The following is a 20,357-nucleotide window of genomic DNA, read 5'->3' as shown; positions in this document are numbered from 1 at the left end:
CCTCCGCTTCCCCGGGCCCCGCGGCCCAGCCGAGCCCCGCGCCGCCGGCCCGCGCCGCCTTCGGCACTGCCCCGCGGTGGCAGCAGTGGAGCCCCGGTGGCCTGGCGGGGGGCGACGCGCTGGAGGGCGGTGGCGGAGGAGCCGAGGACGGCGGCGGTGGCGGGGCGGACCCCGGTGGGGCCGCGCCGGTGATGACAGCGCTGACGCCGCTGATGGTCCCGGAGCATTTCCCCAACGTGCCCCTCATCGCCGTGACGCGCAACCCGGTCTTCCCTCGCTTCATCAAGATCATCGAGGTGAGCGGAGCCGCCGCGGCCCCGGGGAAGGGACCCGGGGCTGCTGCTCGGGGCCTTGGCCGGGCCCCGGCTCCATCAGGCAGCTCCCGCCGGGTCCTGGGGCGGCTCCTGCGGCTCCCCTGGAGCACAGGCACCGGGCTCAGGAGCTTCCCTCCATGCTTGTGGTACCGGCGGTGCCTTTCTGGTGGAAGCCTTAGTCCTTATTATTTACAGAGCCCGGTTAATTACTCGGGAGGGCAGCGCGGTGTGGCACGCTTGACGGCCTTCTGCTTCTTCGTGTTTGTTTTTAGTGGTCTGATCGTACTGGAGCATTGCTTTTTTGGGCTAGCAGCGGACGTACGGTTTCACAAGTATTGCATCAGAGCCCGTTATGCTGCTTTTGGGGGGGAATCACGCGGGAACTCTTCCAGAGGTCGCTGTCCTCTCCTTGCTCCTTTGCTGAAGGTTAAGGAAAAGCGTCCTCGGTTTAGCTTTGTGGGCTTGTGTCGTAGCACCAAGAGGAATGTGTTTGTGAAGGCAATAATCGGTGAGGTGCAAGGGGAAGGCTTGAGTTCACTGTAGAGCAACGGTGCTGAAGTGGGAGAGGGTGCTGGGGCAGGATGGTAATTGCAAGATTTCAGAGCGTGAGCCCTCCTCTCTGCACTCCCGTAGTTAATTTTAATAAATATAAGTTTGATCTTTGACATGTGATGTGAGCTCACAAGGCAGAAATATTTTCTCTTCCTGAAAGGTAATCATTTTGGAACAAACACTCGTATTTGTACTACCCAATAGTATTTTTCAAAAACAATCCTGGAGTAAACATAACAAATACTGGACCAACAATTCCCTATTCGTGTAGCGCTATTTATCCTAATGTAACTTCTACTGGATTTTTTTTTGGCATGTCTAAATCTGATATATGCAATTCTAGTGGCTTTGTAGCTGGGTTGGGGGATGTAGAAGCTTCTGTATTATTGTGATCTTCAGGCATGTAATCATATGACACTTCTATATATAAGTGATTAATTTCAGTGCGCAGGTCAGGTCTTATGTTCAGACAGTTGTTAAATGCTGTCTTTTATCCTGTGAATTCGTTGAGCTACCATTTATTATTTTATTGCCAAATTGAGGTCCTATTGTGAATATGGAACGGCCCCTGGGTAGGCTGGTGGGGCTGTTGGAGATAAGGAACAGGGCAGGCTTTGGATACAAGGATTTAAATGAGACTGGATGGGTTGATGGGGAAGGTTGGGCTAGCTGCCTAGTAGGAGTGGAGAGCTGGGACACACAAGTATTGAAGTGATAGCAATAGAAATGCTTACAAAGTGGTGCTCAAGTGACTGAGAAGCTTCTTGCTCAGAAGATTTGTAGGGTTTGGGCCTGATTTCTTCCCCTGCCTTCAGGCTAGTCTTATGTACCCAGCAACTTGTCTTAAATATTCAGTTTTCCTGTTTCTCTGATATTCTTCCACTTCCATATTACTGTCCCTTAATGAAGACAAGACTAGAAAGAACAAAGATTAAATTTGATAATTCAGTCAAAGGATTTCACCATGCCTGCTCTTACACACTGAGGGTTCAGAGTTCATGCAAGGTCTCCATCTGACTTCCCACTTATTGTCCTAGGTAAAAAATAAGAAGCTGGTGGAGCTGCTGAGGAGGAAAGTTCGTCTTGCTCAGCCTTATGCTGGTGTATTCCTTAAAAAGGATGACAAGTAAGTTGTTTCTCTTGATCTTTTTAACAATAAAATAATTCCACGACTAGCCTACATTTACACAAACGGCTGTCATCTGAGATCCCCCGCCTTGGATAATATTTCAGAAATTGTATGTATATGCTTGGACCGTTCTCTTACTATGTCAGTTTCCATTACCACCACCAACACTGCCAGGGGCTTGAGTCTTGCTGTAGGTAAGGCTGTTGTTGTTTGTGAGGGGGATGAACCACCCAGATAGGTGAGTGATTTGGAAAGGGACATGGTGGTGACAGTGGGAATAATGCAAACAGTCTTTGCTCCTGAATCTGATTTGAAGTTCTGCAAACAGTGCTTGTTTTCTCTTTTTTAAAATTTTATCTGCTTTCTCAAGATTGTAAATATCTACTCTTATTTGTTTCTCAATAGTAATGAATCTGATGTAGTGGAGGATCTGAATGAAATCTACCAGATGGGAACTTTTGTACAGATTCACGAAATGCAAGACCTCGGAGACAAGTTGCGTATGATAGTCATGGGGCACCGAAGGTAATTACTTGTACTTCCACCACATCTTGTCAGATTTTTTTTTCTAAAGATACATCCCGTTATCATTTTCACCATGTCCCTGCAGTTCCGTATGCAGCTCTTGTACAACAAGCTTTTATTTTGTTACCACGATGTATTCTGACAGTATTCCAGATGCAATATTCTGTGTACTGTTACAATGCAGCAGGTTAGCCCCCAAAAAGAAGAGCCTCGTGCCTGTCATTCTTCCATAAACCCTAATGTGATGCAAACAAGCATTCAGGATGTGGGGAATTGGTCTTCATTTGATTGAGATGGAGAGCACTGTTCAGTCACGTCCACAGGAGGAACCAGACTGGATATCAGATCTGAGGAGTGTGCTGCATTTTGGGGGAAAAATATAGAAAAGGAAATAGTTACATCAGCAGCCGAAATCATGAAATGTGGTGTCCTACAAGTGTGGGTGCTCTCATCTCTAAATCCCTCCCTTAGCTCTCCCCATACACCTTCTGGAATGTGGCAGCAGCACTCCTATGAATGTGTTTATAATGAGAACTTGAGGAAGGAAATGGGAAAGCTACAGTCTGAAACAAATGATGATCTTTAGAAATAGTGGAATTCATTTGTAGTGGTCTAAGAATACACGCAAGGTAAGCACAGTAGCGTAATTTTTGGACTAGTGTTGTTGGAAGAAAGGCAAGCAAAGACAGATGAGCTTTAGAGGAACTGAACTTGAATATGAGCATTTCAGGAGGAGCGCAAAGGGGTTTTGACCTGATAACATGGTCCCTTTTAAATGTCTTACATCACACATTAAGTTAGCAGGGACACATTTAGGAAGATTTGAGGAGTAAAAGCTATTCTGAAACTATATGCAAGTACTGAAAGAACCTTTCAGGGTTCATATTAGATGCAGAAGAAATAGTAGGAGGTGTCTTTGTTTGCTGAAGTGTATTTTAACAGCCCATTCCTTTAACTCTCCACTTAATGTCACAACTCAATATTAAGTATGTAACAATTTGACACAGTGGGAGCAGCTTAGGTATCCGTCTTCCTTCAGAAAAGCCTCCTATTACTTCCAGCTATTTATGATTTTGTTTGAGAAAGCTAACCTGTCAAAATCTGGAGAGCAGAAACAGAAATAGGCAAGTCAATTAACTTTGTTTTTGAATACTTACTGTGAATAGAGAATACTTACTCACTGTAAAATTACTTAAGTCCCATCCATATCTGTCACTTTACTGTTTTACTAAATCAAGCCTTATTTTGACAGAATGAACCCAAACCTAAATCTTATCAAAATACATAGTCTGTTAGTCACCTTTGTCACATTTTGGACTTTTAGCTTATTCAAAATACAACTTTCATTTTCATGCTGAAGAGCTGAAGTTACGTACAGCAGGGAAGAATTGCTTGTATCTGGTTTCTTTTGGCTTTCAGGATTCGTATAAACAGGCAGCTAGAGGTTGAGCCTGAGGAGCCTGAAAACAAACAGAAGGCTAGAAGGAAACAGAAACGGTCTAAGAAAGAGGCTGAAGAGGAGTCAGGAGCAAAGGACCAAGCTGTGGAAGTGGTACTAGATCCTGTAGCTGCTTCCTCACAAGAAGTTCTCATGGTAGAAGTAGAGAATGTGGTTCATGAAGATTTTCAGATCACAGAAGAGGTTAAAGTAAGTGATCTAATCATGCAAGCCTGTAGAATTGCATCCGTATTTCTTGCTTAAAGGAAGACTTCTAAAGTGAAGCTCTAATTTCAGGCTTTGGAAACCATTTCCTTCTTCTCACAGTCACTGCCTGAGGGGACTTTATGAAAATAATGGTTTTTCATTGCAACACCTCAATTCCTTAGAATCAGTCACTTCAAAACATTTCTGACTGAGAACATTAAGTTGTGCTTAAGTCTGTGTAATGTCTTTTATCCAATCAGACCTTTGCTCCAAGGTGACTTGAGTGGTCAACCTGACCGTATCTCTGTCCCAGAACAAGTTTTGTGCATGCAGGAAGCCAGCCTGCAGCCCTTGCCTCCCAGAAGTAACTGCCCCAACATGAAATACCACTTCAGCACAGCGTTGGAGGCGGATGGATAGGGGCTGTGTTTTTGAGCTCCCACAGTGGAGAGGTTGGGGAATATCGTGTTTATGCTGAGGCCTTGTCCTTTTCCAGTCTTTTTCTTGATTAAATCTTTCTTGTGTTCATAGGCTCTTACTGCAGAAATTGTCAAAACAATCCGGGACATCATTGCCCTGAACCCTTTGTACAGGTACGTATTTCGCACGCTTCCCTGCCTTGGGAACAGCGTATTCTCAGGCTGGAGTACCCTGAGATTTTCTGTTGCATTTGTTCTTTCACTGTAACAAAGAGGAGACGCTGAATTGCCACCTAGGAGTTTGTTTAGGGATTTAAGCTTTAGCATCCACTGTTAATAAAAGAGAGGAATGTCTGAAACCTTGGGTGAAGCTTGGGCATGAAATAGGACAATTGGACTTGCAGCAGGTGGTTTGGATCTAAGTGAAGCTCACTGCAATAACAGTCACAGTCTTGATGCATGTAATATGAGTATAGTAAGAGGCTTGGCATAGTGGGACGCAGAAAATTATGTGACTATTGAGATAACATTTCATATAGTTGATTGTATTTATCATTGATCATTCCTTTCATCAAGTGATGTATGAGTTTGGTACTGACCACTGGCTTAGTAATTTTTTTTTAAGTTTAAAAAGTTTTTTTAAAGTTACTTTGCTATGAAACTGAACAGCATTTAATTTCTTTACCATTATAACAAGTAAATAACTCCATAAAGTTACTCCCTTATGAATGTACGTATTTAGTGAGCATTTTGGTTTTTATTACCATTTTTCTAGAGAGTCCGTGCTTCAGATGATGCAGGCTGGACAACGCGTGGTAGATAACCCTATCTACCTGAGTGACATGGGTGCAGCACTAACAGGAGCAGAGTCACACGAACTTCAAGATATCTTGGAAGAAACCAGTGTAAGATGAAACTTTTAACTAAAGCTGTACTAGTTGAACCAAAAGTGGTTATGCCATATGTCATGGTTTCTCTACCAGCCTCACTACAGAGGAGACTTCAATACTACGTTTGATGATATCAGTTAATATCAGTGACAAGATTCTTGCTGAAGGATATAGTGAGTAATTAATAACTTGCCTTCAGGGAAAGGATGCTCTGCATGTTTGGTGGCAAATGTATTGGTTGTGTGTTGCTGGATTGCTGAATGGTTGATCTTCCTACATCTGTGGGTGCTGGAGAATTAGGAAAAGCAGGCAACCTGTTGGAGCTTTGTATTCTGGATGACAGCCTTTTGTACAGGGAGCTGACAAGACTACAATGCCTGAAAACTCATTTTGTATCTATCATTTCCAGATTCCTAAAAGGCTTTACAAAGCCCTTTCCCTTCTTAAGAAGGAATATGAGTTGAGCAAACTCCAGCAACGTCTTGGAAGGGAGGTAAGTCTTTCAAGTAGCGTGGATCTTCCATGTATTTATATCATGTCCACCGCTGTGGTGCTTAGCACTGCCAGTGATGAATTTTAAAGCAAAACCATGGCACACATTTTAAAGGAATGAGATTATTTTAGAGTTCATATTTGATACCCCTTTTTCCATTAGAAAGTTGATTTTACTTGCGCATTTGTAAAAGTAATACAGAATCTGATGTTAAATCTGCTTTCTCCTGGAAGCCTGTGCAGGCAAATGAAGGAGAAGGAGACGATATGGAGGAGCCAGAAGGGATTTTCAAAGAGCAAACTGTGCCTGACCAAAATGATTACCCTCTCAGATAAGAAGGCCTAGAGGAGAAAGGGAGAACAATATGTATTGTATACATTGATGTTAGCAAGGCCTTTGTTGTGGTCATCGTTAGTATTCTTATGGTCAAATTGGGTGATATGGACTAGAAAGATGAAGTACAAGGTGGGTGAAAAAGTTGGCTAGATTGCTGGACAGAAAGGATTATGATCAACAGCACGAAGTCTAAACTGCAGCTAGTTGGTAGTGCTGTCTCTCAGAGAGTCAGTAAGAACCTCCTCAAGTTCAGCAAAGAGAAATTCATAGTCCCACGTGAGTTGGAATAGCCCCATGCAACAGGCCAGGCATCTGCATAGAAAAGAACTTTGTGAAAAGGACTTTGAGATCCTGATTATTGTTTAAAAAACTGAAATGTCCTCCACTTAAGAAAATTAGGCTTGACTGACAAGAAGGATGAACTACAGCTTTTCCTTTTGTGACATAAACTTCACAGCTCCTAAATACGCTTGGATAGTGGGCATAGAAGAATGAGAAGTTAAGGTAGGTCAGAGGGGTGTGTGAAGGTAACATACCTTAAAGCTCTTAAGGAGGGACATTTTTTGCAGGTCATTTCCAAAACGGTTTGCAAAAGATATGGTCCTGCTTATAGTACATATATGCATAAAAACAGCATGTGCAGATACTGCTGTCAGAGTGTTTGAAATGGTACAATTAGAGTCACCTGTTATCTTAGAACATGCTTCAAATGAAGATTTCTGTTGTATTTTCAGCTGCTGAGAAGGTCGTAACTCAGAAATGTTTGGAAGCATTTGATGTTTCTTGGCGGTACCAGGAACAGAACAGTAATGATACTTGTTGCTGTGTTTAGGTTGAGGAGAAGATCAAGCAGACGCATCGCAAGTATCTTCTCCAGGAGCAGCTGAAGATCATTAAAAAAGAGCTAGGTCTGGAAAAAGAGGACAAGGATGCTATAGAAGAAAAATTCCGTGAGCGACTAAAAGATCTGGTAGTGCCAAAGCATGTTATGGATGTGATTGACGAAGAGTTGAACAAGTTGGGCTTGCTGGATAATCACTCCTCAGAATTCAAGTGAGTGCATGGTTGTGTCCTCTGCTACCAGGATTAGTTAGTGGAATGAGAGAAACAAGAGAAATCTATCTGGTTCTGTGAAGCTCTTACCTTAAATGTTTCTTTTAGCTTTTTGTTGTAATTGTTCTCCCTGAGAACAATTTAAAAAAAAAAAAAAAAAAAAAAAAAAAAAAAAAAACATTGCTGAGGATTTTCATAGGAAAAATAGAAACTTGTCACAGGCAGAAAGATCCTGCTCTGACATACTTGAAATCTTCCACTTGTGAAGAGTGGTGAGGGGAGTATACCGCATAACGCAGTGGAAAAGTGTCGGTATTCTTTAGCAGTTTCCTTTTGTCCAAGTTAGGTGGGTCTGGTTTTGATTCTTCATTGCTAATTATCTGTAGTTAAAATTAAAGGTCTGTTTTATTGCTAGAACGTTAGACCAGAACTTTTGGCAAAGTCGCAGCGTGTTTTCAGATGTCTGATAAAAGGGAGCAGTGTACGCTTGCGTTAGTTGGTGATACCAGACTGTGGGATCAGGTGTAAAAATAAATAACCACAAAGCCAGTACTACCTTTAAGTTTAATTCCAGCATTGCTGTGCACCCACTGGGTAACAAACAGGTCTTGTTTTCAAGCCGTGCTTCACTACAAACTGGATTTTTATGCACTGTTTACTGCAACCATGTGATTCTAGCTATAAATGCTCATGTGGGATAGTCCTGGCAAGCCGACAGCCTTTGTATCCTACATAATGCACGCAAAAGAGAGTAAGCCAAAATGGGAGTTCAACAGAAAACAATTACTGCCCAGAGCATGGTTCTTTTCCATAGATTTTGCTTTCCTGAGGCAAAAGGTTTGATTTTCTAGGGAAGGGGCAAGGGAATGAAGACATCAACGGAGGGTTAGCTCAGATCACGATGATATTGTCATAGTCTCCTAGTCATGAGTACTTTTTATACCCCATTTTTTTAGGGTGAGGTTATTTTGAAAGGCAGTGGAGAGTGTGAGCTGGTTGTTGTTAAATTGTTCTCACTTGTGTGTTTTGTCAGTGTTACACGGAACTACTTGGACTGGCTGACATCCATCCCGTGGGGCAAGTGCAGTGAGGAGAACCTGGAGCTGAGCAGAGCCCGAGCAGTTCTGGAGGAGGATCATTATGGGATGGATGATGTCAAGAAGCGAATCCTGGTAAGGCAGGAATGGGCAGAGAGCAAAGCTTCACCCTCTGCCTGACACTGGGCAGTTTGTGTTTCAGCTTGTGGCTCTCCATTGAATTTGCATTAGTTCATGAACCACAAGGAAAGTTCTGGTGATAAGTTAATGTGTTTAATTGCCAGTGACAATGAAGGTCATGTTCTGATTTAAATGACAGTATACCTGTTTTGTTACTTAATGCTGAGGAAATGAATAAATATCCAAGGGGAGAAATCTTTGGAATTTAATCAACCATCGTCAAAATGGTTCGTTGTGACAGGCAAAGCTTCTGCCCTTCTAAAGTATATTGAACCAGTGCTTAAATCTCTCCAGTTAAGGCAGGGGGAGATGTTCGCTAAGATGCGTGTTCGCCTCATGACCTTTACCTGTCCCTGGAGCTGTGTTGCAAGCTGAAGGGTTTGTAGTGTTGCCTTGTTCTACAACTTCCCTCACTTTTGCCTGAAGGTGTCCCACCTGCAAGTACCATTGTTAGGGAAGCTGTTGTAGATAAGACTAGATACTTGCAACAGGTTACAAAAACCTGCAGTGGGAGCTGCCTGCCTGTCCAGAGGACAGGAATAGGATCCTGCTTTTAGGCAGCCAGTGATTTCAAGCAGTGAAACACAACCCCAGTGTTGGCAGGATTCTGGGAGGAGTGTGTGAAAATGCCCTGTAGAGAGGAGGCAGGTGCAAATACTGACTTTGTGTTACAGATTGCAGCGAGACCTTGCCAGATTCAGTGAAGCTACCGAGTATAGCTAGCCTTCAACTTGACCTAGATGCCATTTCCTTCCAAGGGTGCATTAAGACAGTTTCTCTTGTTGTTCCACGTGCTGTATGTAGCACAGCTCTATGTTACCTTGTGGACAGAGCTGATTACAGTTAGGCCACCTCAGTAATCACTCTGCACAGAAACAGAAGCTGTAGAGGCACCTCCTAAGCTACCAGTGAGATGTTGATCTGTATAACAAGCCATGAATTCTTAGCCATCCTGGATCTTTATTCAATTGCTTTGTTCCAGTCTGTAGAAAAAGGTAAAGGTTGTGAAATGTCTTCTCTCTAACCATGAAAGTGGGATTCTTTCTCTAGTAGCACCCAAGACTTACGAATTAATCCCACTATCTAATTCATTATTTTAAATGATTTACAGTAAGCCCATTGTTGCACATCAGCAAGCAGGCAATCCCTTTTGAGTATCAGCCAGCCATGCTGCTCATCAGCACTAGCGCTATTTATGCTGTCTCTGCCCAATCTTTATACAGAAATAGATTGAGTTGCATCATGCAGGTCTGTGGATTTGATTACTTATGCGGTTGATTCCATGCAGTGCACCAGTTGCACCAGTGACCTTACTTACCTTCTCCCCTTTCCCTCTCCAGCTCCTCTGGGGACCAGTTTTGTGTACGATGCTCGTTTTGAAGTGTTGCTTGACCCAATAACAAATGTACTGCAGTTGCCCTCTTCACTATTGGTGCTTCATCTGTTGTGCAGGAGTTTATCGCAGTCAGCCAGCTGCGAGGATCCACCCAAGGGAAAATCCTGTGTTTTTATGGCCCCCCTGGGGTTGGCAAAACCAGCATTGCCCGCTCCATTGCCAGAGCCCTAAACAGAGAGTACTTCCGCTTCAGTGTTGGAGGAATGACCGATGTGGCAGAAATAAAAGGACACAGGTCAGTGCACTTTGAGCAATTTCTTAGTCCAGCAATTTTTATGCATGTTGTCAAAATAGGAGTGTGACTGAAGTTGGACAACGTGTTAGATCTTTGAAAAGTTGTGAGAGCTTCCCAAAAGCATTCGACTTAGATGCCAAATGTCAGTTCTTGTTTGTCTATAAATGCCAGCGCTAGAGGATGGGGACAGTTTGAACGAGGCGATTCCCTTGTTTTCAAGTGAAACTGAGACTTGGTGTCTGAATGATCAGGAGAGAGGTGTTGCATGAGAAAAATTTGGAAACGAGAATATTCATGGAGGAGTGAGTGAGAAGTGAACACAAAAATCAGTAAAGCAGCCCCTGCCAGGGGGTTATTTTTCCCCCGTGTATACCTTAAAACAAAACTAGCGTTTTTTTTCAAAGCAGTAAGAAGAGAAGCTGTTCTGCAGTATGGATTGAACCTGTGTGGTTCTGCCCTGTGTGATACAGAAGTAGAGAGAAATATTTTAGATGCTTTTCAGAAAATTCTCTGCTCTGTGCCTCCTGGCGTTCATTCTGTTGTTATCTTCTTGCTCTGCTTCTGCCTGTTCCACTAGCAGGATTGTGTTTTGCTGTTAGCAATAAATACCTTCGGTGTACCTTTTGATTTACACTGATCCTCCTTTTTCTCTGCCTACCAAGTGAGGGAACAAAATATTCCCTTTTCTAACATTTCTTTAACTAAACACGAAGTTGCTCTTCGACCCTCTCACTTCTTAGCCTTACCTATTTGCTTCTCACTGATTTTAGAGATTAAAACTAAAGATAAAAACTGCAGACTAGAAGTATTCTGACAAAATCCAAGTCTGATCTCTAGTAGAAACAGATTAAATGGGTCTGGGTGCTTAGTATGGTGATGGAGAATGCTTTTGATAGGTGTTAAAGAAATAGACTTGTTTTCCAGCAGGATATACCTGTTCCACCATCTGCATGCTATGCTGTGTGCTGTACTGCATTGTTCTTCCCTAAACATGGTCTCTGGTAAAACAGGAGGACATACGTCGGAGCGATGCCAGGAAAAATCATCCAGTGTCTGAAGAAGACCAAGACAGAGAATCCACTTATACTGATCGATGAGGTGACGTATCTGCCCATCTAGTTTTTGCTCTTAAAAACATGTGTCAGGTACTGACACCAACAGGAAAGGTGCAGCAGTAACTAGATTCTTTTTGGTTTTAAACTATGCTGGGCTCTCAGGTTCTTTAGGTAACAGTGATACCTTAGACCTTTATTTTCTCTTCCTCTAAACTTTTTAAACGTCCTTCAACTTTTATATTTCAGTTGTGCTCTTCTCTTTAAATTGCAGTTATTTGGATCATGAGGATCGTAGTGGTGCTGGCTGAGTATTCAAAGAATTCAGTAGCTCTCATGTTCCCTACCTAGTTGTTGATACAACATTGTGCACATAAACATATGATTATTAGAAAAAGTCACTTTTGGCAAGTCTAAAGCAATACTATAAGGAGTAAGATGCTTACAGTCAACTTCAGGTCTGATTTGAGAGGAACCTTGTTGAGAGCTGTCCTCCTTCTGAGGACACGGACAACACTGAAAGAGACAGCAACCTTGGAGATACTCAAAAGCTGGTCCTGGGCATCCAGGTCCATAGGTGGCCTTGCTTGAGCAGGGAGGTTGGACAAGATGCCCTCCAGAGGTCTTCTCCAACCTCAGCCAGTCTGTGGTTCTGTGGAAGCAGCCAAGTCCTCTAGTGGAGCTGTTTGGAGTGGCTGTGTGTATGTGTATTACGTGAGTATGTATTGGTTTGGGAATTGGGGCTGCAGGGGTGGCCCCGTGAGCAGAGCTCACCAGTTGCCCCATGTCAGATGAGAGCCAGCTCCAGCTGGCTCCAAAAGGGACCTGCTGCTGGCCAGAGCCAAGGAGCCCATGGGTCCCACATGGACCAGATCTCCATGCTGCAGCCTGTGGAGGTGGCCTGGAGGAGGCTGTGGCCCATGGAGAGCCCCCACAGGAGCAGGCCCCAGGCCAGTGCTGCAGCCCATGGAGAGGAGTCCATGCAGGAGCAGGGGGCCTGGGGGGAGCTGCCACCTGTGGGGGACCCGTGCTGGAGCAGTTCTTGAAGAGCTGCTGTTTGTGGGCAGTCCACACAGGATCAGTTCGGGAAGGGCGGCATCCCATGGGAGGGACCCACATGGAGCAGGGGCAGAGAGGGACCTTGAAGGAGCAGCGGAGACAAACCATTAGGGACTGACTGCAGCCCCCATTCCCTGTTCTTTTGCGCTGCTTGGGTGATGACATAGAAGAGGATGGATGCTGAGGAACGTGGTTTTAGTTTGCTTTTAGTTTCTCAGTGTTCTAGTCTGCTAGTGATAGGCCATACATTATATTAATCTCCCTGTGCTGAGTCTATTTTGCCCATGATATAATTGTTGAGTGATCTCCCTGTCTTCAACGCTCAACCCTTGAGCGTTTTGCATTGTATTTTCTCCTTTTTTCCTTTGAGGAGGAGGAGAGAGTGGTTGTGGTGGAGTTCAGCTGCGTAGCAGGGTAAAACCACCACAGTACACACTTTGCACTTTGAGCAGAGTAAGTAAGGCGTCTTAGATTAAATATTAGGGGAATGGCTTAAGCTAGCGCCCTGTGGTCCTCCCACCATGGAATAAGTATTTGTTCTGTGAATATAGCTTGGTTTGGCAAATACTAGCCCACCGATCCATGCTAACTCATTTGTTTTCAATTATATGCACTCTTCTGAGACTTTGTGGTGCTTCTCCACACCGCTGTTAGTCCCTTGTCTTGTCAGCGTGCCACACGCTCATGCTTGTAAGACTGTAGTGACTTGGGTAAATCTACAGAAAGCTTGGTAGTGGCTGTTTATGAACAAACACATGAAGATTTTGAGATGGAGTCCTTAATGAATCTTTGTATGACAATCTATTGTGGTGAGAAACGGCTTGTAGCATGTAAATTTTGTCTCCCACAGGTGGATAAAATAGGAAGAGGATATCAGGGGGATCCATCCTCAGCACTCCTAGAGCTGCTGGACCCAGAACAGAACTCTAACTTCTTGGATCATTACCTTGATGTTCCTGTGGACTTATCGAAGGTAAGGTTCTTAGGTTCTTAAGGTGTGGACTTATCAAAGGTTAGGTTCTGGCTGTCTTGGATCACCTCTTTGTCTCCTTGCTTCCAGGCCACATGTCCCTGCTTCCACTGCCTGTGCGTTTCTTTCTCATGCCTCAGGCTGGCCAGCAGGTCCTTGCTCAGCCATCCAAGGTTTTCTGCCCTCCCTGCCCACTTTCTTACCCAGGGGGTTGGAGAGTTCTTGTGCTCTGAAAAACATCCTTAAAGAGTTGCCAGCTCTGTTCAGCTCCTTTGTTCCTAACAACAATGTTCCGGGGGATCTCTTCCACTAGGTCTTTAAATAGCTGGAATTTCACTCTTTGGAAGTTCAGGGTCCTGACTTTGCTCTTTGCCAGGCCGGTATTCCTCGAGATCACAATCTCCACCGGGGCGTGGACACTGCACCCCAGACTGGCACTGATCTTAACCTCTTCAATGAGTTTGTCTGCATTGGTGAGCACCAGGTCCAGTAACGCTTCAGTAGGGAACGTCCTATTACATAGTTCTAGAATCCAAAGCACTATCTGTAATAAAAAAACAGGCTCCATAGAGAGCACGATCTCATTCCATCCCTTCAGATCTTGCTCCAGCTCTTCAGACAGAAACACAGTGAGGATGTACTGCTTGGAATAAAGTAGCAGCTTAATGAAAATGCCTAAAAGGATCTTGTTATGCTTTCAGGTACTTTTTATTTGTACTGCCAATGTAACAGAAACCATTCCAGAGCCACTGAGGGATAGAATGGAAGTGATCAATGTGTCAGGATATGTAGCAGAAGAGAAACTTGCAATTGCAGAGGTAAGAGAAACTTCTTCAGCGATGCACTGTGAATTACATCTAATAAAATGTTTTTGGCAGCTTCAGGCTTGCATATTTACATCCAACTATATCAACAAGTATTAGGCACATGGTGGTGTGGACAGTGTACCCCTGATTTGAATACCCACTTAAAATAATTCCAGCATTCTATAACAGCCTGTGGACTCCTGAAAATGTCATTCAGCTAATGGCAGACTGAAGTTAAGTAAATTGGAACTACCAGGCCTTTTTTTTTTTCCCCCACAAATACTAACAAAAGAATGTGCTGGATGATCTCTTTCAGAGGTACTTGGTCCCTCAAGCACGAGTTCTGTGTGGCTTGGATGAAAACAAAGCCAAAATCACATCAGATGTCTTGACTGTTCTCATCAAGCAGTACTGCAGAGAGAGTGGGGTGAGGAATCTGCAGAAACAAGTAGAAAAGGTAAAGGAAAATTACGTGTAACCGTTATCCCTTTGCTTCAGCATTCTCAGCTTTTCCTACAGAACATTCTTGTCTCACTCAGGTACTGAGAAAATCAGCCTATAAAATTGTGAGTGGAGAAGCAGAGACGGTCCAAGTAACACCTGAAAACCTGCAGGACTTTGTAGGAAAGCCCATCTTCACTGTGGATCGAATGTATGAAACCACTCCTCCAGGAGTGGTGATGGGTCTGGCCTGGACAGCTATGGGTAAGTTGTGCAGGTAGACAATGTGCAGTTAAACAGTGGCTTTTGGGTAAATGTGCATTTCCAGGAGAAAGGATTCCTCTTATCCTGAACTGAGGTGAGGCTGCAGGTTCTGAGAGGTAAGTACCAGCTGGAAAACTGAACTGTGTGTCTACATTTCCATACAATTTTCAAAAATTGAGTGAGGAAGTCCAACTGAATTCTCCCTACCAAGTCCACAGAAGTTCTACTGGCATTGGTAATGTTAACTTCTGTTGCTTTTTAGATTCTGACCCCTTCTTCCCTAAAGAAAGGACTCTTTTTTATAAGCCCAGGCTAATTTTGACTTCAGGCCAGAATGTTTTCTCTTCATGCTCCATATCCTGTATGAACTGCATCCGTTAGGAATGCATAATACTTGCTAAAAGCAAGGACAAAACCTTGTCTTACTTCCTTAAAAGCAGGAGGTGCTTACGGCACAGCTGAGGCATGCTGTATCTCTTCAATGATGTCTCACCACTGACTTGGCTTTCGATGTCAAGGGCAGATGCAGGTATTCTAGCACTCCGTTGGGGTGGGTGGAAGTGGCTGGTTACATAGGTCATTGGATTACTCCCCATAGTAACTTGGAGGCTTATGAATACCACTGAGAGGAAATATAATACATATTAAAGGATAAGGCATCTAGATATGCCTCCTGGGTATTCTAATTGACTTTTGATAGAATTGAAATCCTGGAAGTAGTTAGGAGGGAGATAATCAGTATAGTGGAGAAGGTGAAGAGATGTCTGACAATGGAAACCAGAACTGGCCAGAAGCGTGTTATGGTAAGAGCTTGTCTTACTCTGTAGCCAAAAAGTGCCTGAAACCTTTACAAGAACTGCTTGTTTCCACTAAATATGGGTTGGTGGAGTATAAAGTCTAAAGCAATAAATGGAGACTGTCAATGCAGGTCTGCTGAGAATTCTAGCTAAGCTTTCTGAAGGGATCTGGAGAGCAGGTTTCAATTGCTCTTTACCCAAGAGCTATCCTCTGATCAGAGGGCCACAGACTCAAATCTGACATCGCTTCTCCATCACCAAAGCCTTCTGCTTGAATTTTCCTCTAACTTTTCTCAGAATGTCATTTTTCTTTCTTTTTTTTTTTTTTTTTTTCCTTAGGAGGTTCTACTCTGTTCGTTGAAACATCCCTGAAGCGACCCAAAGACAAGGAGAACAAGGATGGGTCCCTTGAAGTAACAGGACAACTGGGAGATGTAATGAAAGAGAGTGCCAAAATAGCTTACACATTTGCGAGAGCATTTCTGATGCAGAAGGAACCCAGCAATGACTTCCTCATGTCCTCCCATATCCACTTGCATGTGCCAGAGGTAATCTGATACAGAATTCAGAGAGGTGCAAAGCAGCTAGGCTTACTTGCTACCTCTGACATGAAGTTGGAAAACACTTAATTTGTCCATGTATTGTGCAGAATGCAGTCTTTTAGCAGTAAAACCTAGAAAAGAAGACACTTTCCTCAGGATCCTGTGAAAACATTCTTATGAGCCATGTGTCCTTTCGTTTCTGTGGCAAACGTGGCAAGAATACAGGGGATCTGATAATACTGCAAGCAATCTCAGGCTTCCGTTGTAGCTGTTGGCCCTGTTGTGCAGGCGGTGGAACCATGGCACAGAGATAAGTAATCCGGTAAAAGCTAAGCTAAAGTTTTTGTCTTCGTGTTACCAGTCATTCATAAAGGCTTCTGGTCATTTTCACCTTTCTGAAAATGCTTCTCTGTGCTGTGGTTCCTAGTCAGTGATTGCATTTCTCCAGTGTTTGGAATAGAGAATAAATGCGCACACTCCTTAGGAGTGCTCATATAATAAGTTAACAGGCTTTGGGCAGGTGCTTTGTTTGTCCTACCACTGTACCCAAGATTTGCTTCTGCTAAAGCATGATTTCACATAGCTCACGATCTCCTTATTGCAGCTTTCTCTGCAATAGAAACTTGCTTGTTACCTGAGTATTGGTTTCCTGGAGGATTAGAAAGAAGCAGGTGCTTCCTCTTCCTCTGCTCCCTCAAACACTTGTTTTCTTGGCTTTCACCTCAAAGATCTGTTTGATCTCAGATAAATCCAGGCTGTCACTAGCTTAGACCTGTTTTGGGCAGGTTTCTAAACAGAACAGTATTTTCTGCCTTGAATGATTTTTAGTATTGTTCTCCATTATTTTGTGAGTCTTGATGCTCTCTTCCCTTGTGATACTGACCTCTGTTACTTGCATCCATGGCTGGCTTAGTTCAACAAAAAGCTTTAATGCATTCATGCTCATTTTTGCTCAGGATGCTAACTGCAAGTTGCTCAGGTCCTGAGCCTGATGAGTATCATGGTAGCATCAGTCCAGAAACCAAATTTTAAACTCAATTGGTTTATTCCACATGAATAAGATGAGGAATGATAAGGAGTGATAGTTCCTATTAGATGGGCCAATTCAAGAATTCCGTCAGTGACAACTTCACAAAAAGCTTTGTGTAGTGGATTTTCACCTCCTGAAATTGGTGCCATTGTTAAAACAGCAATAGCACAGGTATTGTCTGGTTTTGCTACTCTTTGAATGAGGTAAAGACAAGGGGTTTTATGCTTATTGTGTTTTGTTTTGTTTTTTAAACAGGGAGCAACACCAAAGGACGGACCAAGTGCAGGGTGTACTATAGTAACAGCTTTGCTATCGCTGGCCATGAATTGTCCAGTGAGGCAGAACGTGGCCATGACCGGAGAGGTGTCACTGACTGGAAAAATTCTTCCTGTTGGTGGAATCAAGGAGAAGACTATTGCGGTAAGAGCTCTCTCTGTCTCCATGCATCATGGATTTGTCTAAGGAGTATTTTGGTTTATGATATTAATTACAGAAGGAATAACATAATAGGGATGTCCGCATGTCTGATGAGTAGCTGTGCTTGCAGGAGTGTGAATGGCCCCCAGAGATAAGTGCAAGATCACCCAGAGTGGGTGAAAACCTGCCAGCTGATGAGTGGGTTTCACTTAACATGCTGTTTCTGATGCATCTGTCTGTATTGAAAGGCTCAGTAGAATGGTGCTATGGGTTGTGATGTGGTGGGTTGGTCTGATAAACTACTCTTCGTTTGAATTTAAGGTTTATCTTCAGACAAGTGGAAGCAGGCTTCTAAAACTCAGTAGACCGTTATGAATTAGTATAACGCTCCCCAGGTGTGCTCTCATAGTCCTACTAAAATACCTCCCACTTCATCTGTCCATGCAACTACTGGGAAGTGTTTTGGGGGCTTGAGATCTTGAAACATGATCTGTCCTAGTGACAGCTTCTGTAAGTAATGTCCTTGCTGCTCTCTGAAGAAGAGTAAAGCCAGATCGTGTTCCTTAATAACTGGGCTTGTTCTTGCTTTCTGAAATGGGAAATAATCTGGTTTTAGTAGACTGTTGGATTTCTAGGACTAAACACCCAGACTGCATAATTTTCTTTTTCCCCATAGGCAAAGAGAGCAGGTGTTACCTGTATCATTTTGCCATCAGAGAATAAAAAGGATTATTACGACCTTGCTGGATTCATTACAGAAGGACTAGAAGTGCATTTTGTTGAGCACTACAATGAGGTATTTGATATAGCGTTTTCAAAACTGGATTCGGCTGGAGGATGATGTTCAACAACCTGATGACTGCAAGGTGGTTTGTACCTTAATGCTCTGCCTCAGCTCAGAAATGGGGCAGTCCTGAAGCGGGACATGGAGCTATTGCTGCTGCGCAGCTGCTGAAATGAATTAGAGCTTTGGTAGAATAAAGTATTTCTCACTCTTTCATATTGAATTATGATTCAACTTAAGTATTTCCAATAAAAATAAAGCTGTGAAATTTTACCTAGAGAATGTGCATCGTATCAGCCAGCAGCAGTGGAGCTTGTTTTTCTTTAAGTATGGAAGAGACTAATGTTTTCAGTTATTTCACTGTAAATCCAAGTATCTGCTTAAGGAAATATTTAACTAGAACACATAAAGTGGTCCTCATGTACTGGTGGTTGAGTAGCTCACAGAAACTTCTCCCTGTCTTGGCTTAAAAGCCCACACTAAGCTAGAAGGAAAACTGAAATTCTCCTTGGACACTGCAGCAGATCTGGCAAATTCAGCTGCAGAGGAAAATAGTTCTCTTACAGAATAAATCATGTACCATCAGTAACAGTTCCAAGCTGAAAGAGGGCGAAGTGGGACAAAAGAGAAAACTGCTCAGTGTCAGTAGTCAGTACTGCACCCCACTCTAGGCTGTCTTTGTCACTATAGCAGTTGTATTATGTTCACTGAGGAAAAGAAAAAAAAATGAATTAAATGTGTTAGTGTGACTAGTTGTACATCAAGACTAATTGTACATCAAGACTAGTTGTACATCAATAAACACAGGCTTGGTCTAGAGAATTTGAGTACTTCATCTTACAGCAGACACCAGAAAAACTGAACTTAAATAGGATTCATTAAAGAGCTGAAGAGAAGCTCCATGAAGCATTTGAACTGTATTTCCTTCTGCTGGAAGAACAGCAGCTGTCCTGTCTCTCAGTGGAGAATAAGGAATTATCCTGCTGAACTTCAGGCAACTGACTCTAGTTCTTTAATGATTTGAAAACGTGCTGAAATTAGTGCGTGAGTAGAGGCTGCAAAGGGAGAAATGCAAGCCCAGTAGCAACTGCACAAGGAACATATTGAAGTATCAAGGGGGAGGAGTGCAAAGGTGTTAGTATGTTCAGTAGCAATTCTTGCCCGTTGACCTCTGCCTCTGTACCTGCATATTGGTAGGAGAGGCTGAGAAGGGATCTCCCTGCCACTGCAGCCTTCACAGACTGGGCTGTTGCAGAGCCCATCTGTATCCCAAGGAAGTCCAGTTCAGTGGGACCAGAAATATTTCTCCCCCGGAATATAGCAACAGGACGGCTTCAGGGACAACTCCAAGCTTGCGACAGCGCAAGCCTGGACACGGAAGGTTTGAGCTAAGGATGTCCCAGAACAGTTGAATTCCCTGGCCAGCCTGCAGGATACAAATGAAAGACAGATCCAAGCCTGCTGGGTCATAGGCTCTGACAACCACCTGAAGTGGTAAAACATAGCTCTCTATTATCACCGTCTTTACATTTTTTGTATGTATTTCTTGCACTAACTCCAGATCTGGGGTGCTGTGCTTCACTAGAAAACAGGTACTGGATTCTGCAGCAACTTCTGTCTACATCCCCCAAAGGGCAGGGCATGAATTAGTCTCTTTCTGCCGTGATCACTGAGGAGCAGGATTGTCAGGACAGGCAGACCTCACCACCTCTTGGCAGTCATTTCCTCTCCCCGTTTTCCTTCTATTGATTTACTTGCAGTTCAGTGGAACAGCCAGGCCCACATACCTAAAAGGTGGGATGCTCAAAGGTGTAAGGGAAGCAACTCTTTACTTACAGCAGGTGGGACAGATCACTACACGCTCCCTAACCTGCGCTGAGGCTGGTCCCAGCTGCCTGAAGCATGTTGAAATGGCGTAGGATGGTTACACACGTTCAGGAACCTGCCTTGACTCAAGGAGTTCCAGGGAGAACATCACAGCACCCTTACCT

General features: G+C 43.6%; 1 protein-coding gene across 1 annotated transcript; it reads left to right on the top strand.

Annotated features, from left to right (window-relative positions):
• Positions 1 to 6: 6 nt before the first annotated feature.
• On the top strand, positions 7 to 18,643 carry LONP1 (lon peptidase 1, mitochondrial). Its single transcript, XM_035348313.1, has 18 exons — positions 7 to 296; positions 1,904 to 1,992; positions 2,401 to 2,520; positions 3,940 to 4,168; positions 4,697 to 4,758; positions 5,360 to 5,489; positions 5,884 to 5,967; positions 7,136 to 7,356; positions 8,390 to 8,528; positions 10,026 to 10,204; positions 11,215 to 11,302; positions 13,166 to 13,288; positions 13,987 to 14,103; positions 14,408 to 14,548; positions 14,631 to 14,796; positions 15,933 to 16,141; positions 17,421 to 17,585; positions 18,259 to 18,643. Exons 1-18 carry the CDS (start codon positions 192 to 194, stop codon positions 18,421 to 18,423), a joined length of 2,532 nt encoding a protein of 843 aa, XP_035204204.1. The 5' UTR covers positions 7 to 191; the 3' UTR covers positions 18,424 to 18,643.
• The last annotated feature ends 1,714 nt before the right edge of the window (positions 18,644 to 20,357 follow it).

Source organism: Oxyura jamaicensis, chromosome 28 (assembly GCF_011077185.1).
Source record: "Oxyura jamaicensis isolate SHBP4307 breed ruddy duck chromosome 28, BPBGC_Ojam_1.0, whole genome shotgun sequence".
Classification (NCBI taxonomy): Eukaryota; Metazoa; Chordata; class Aves; order Anseriformes; family Anatidae; genus Oxyura; species Oxyura jamaicensis.
The sequence above is the reverse complement of the archived record's forward strand: the minus strand, read 5'-3'. Positions and strand labels throughout refer to the sequence as shown.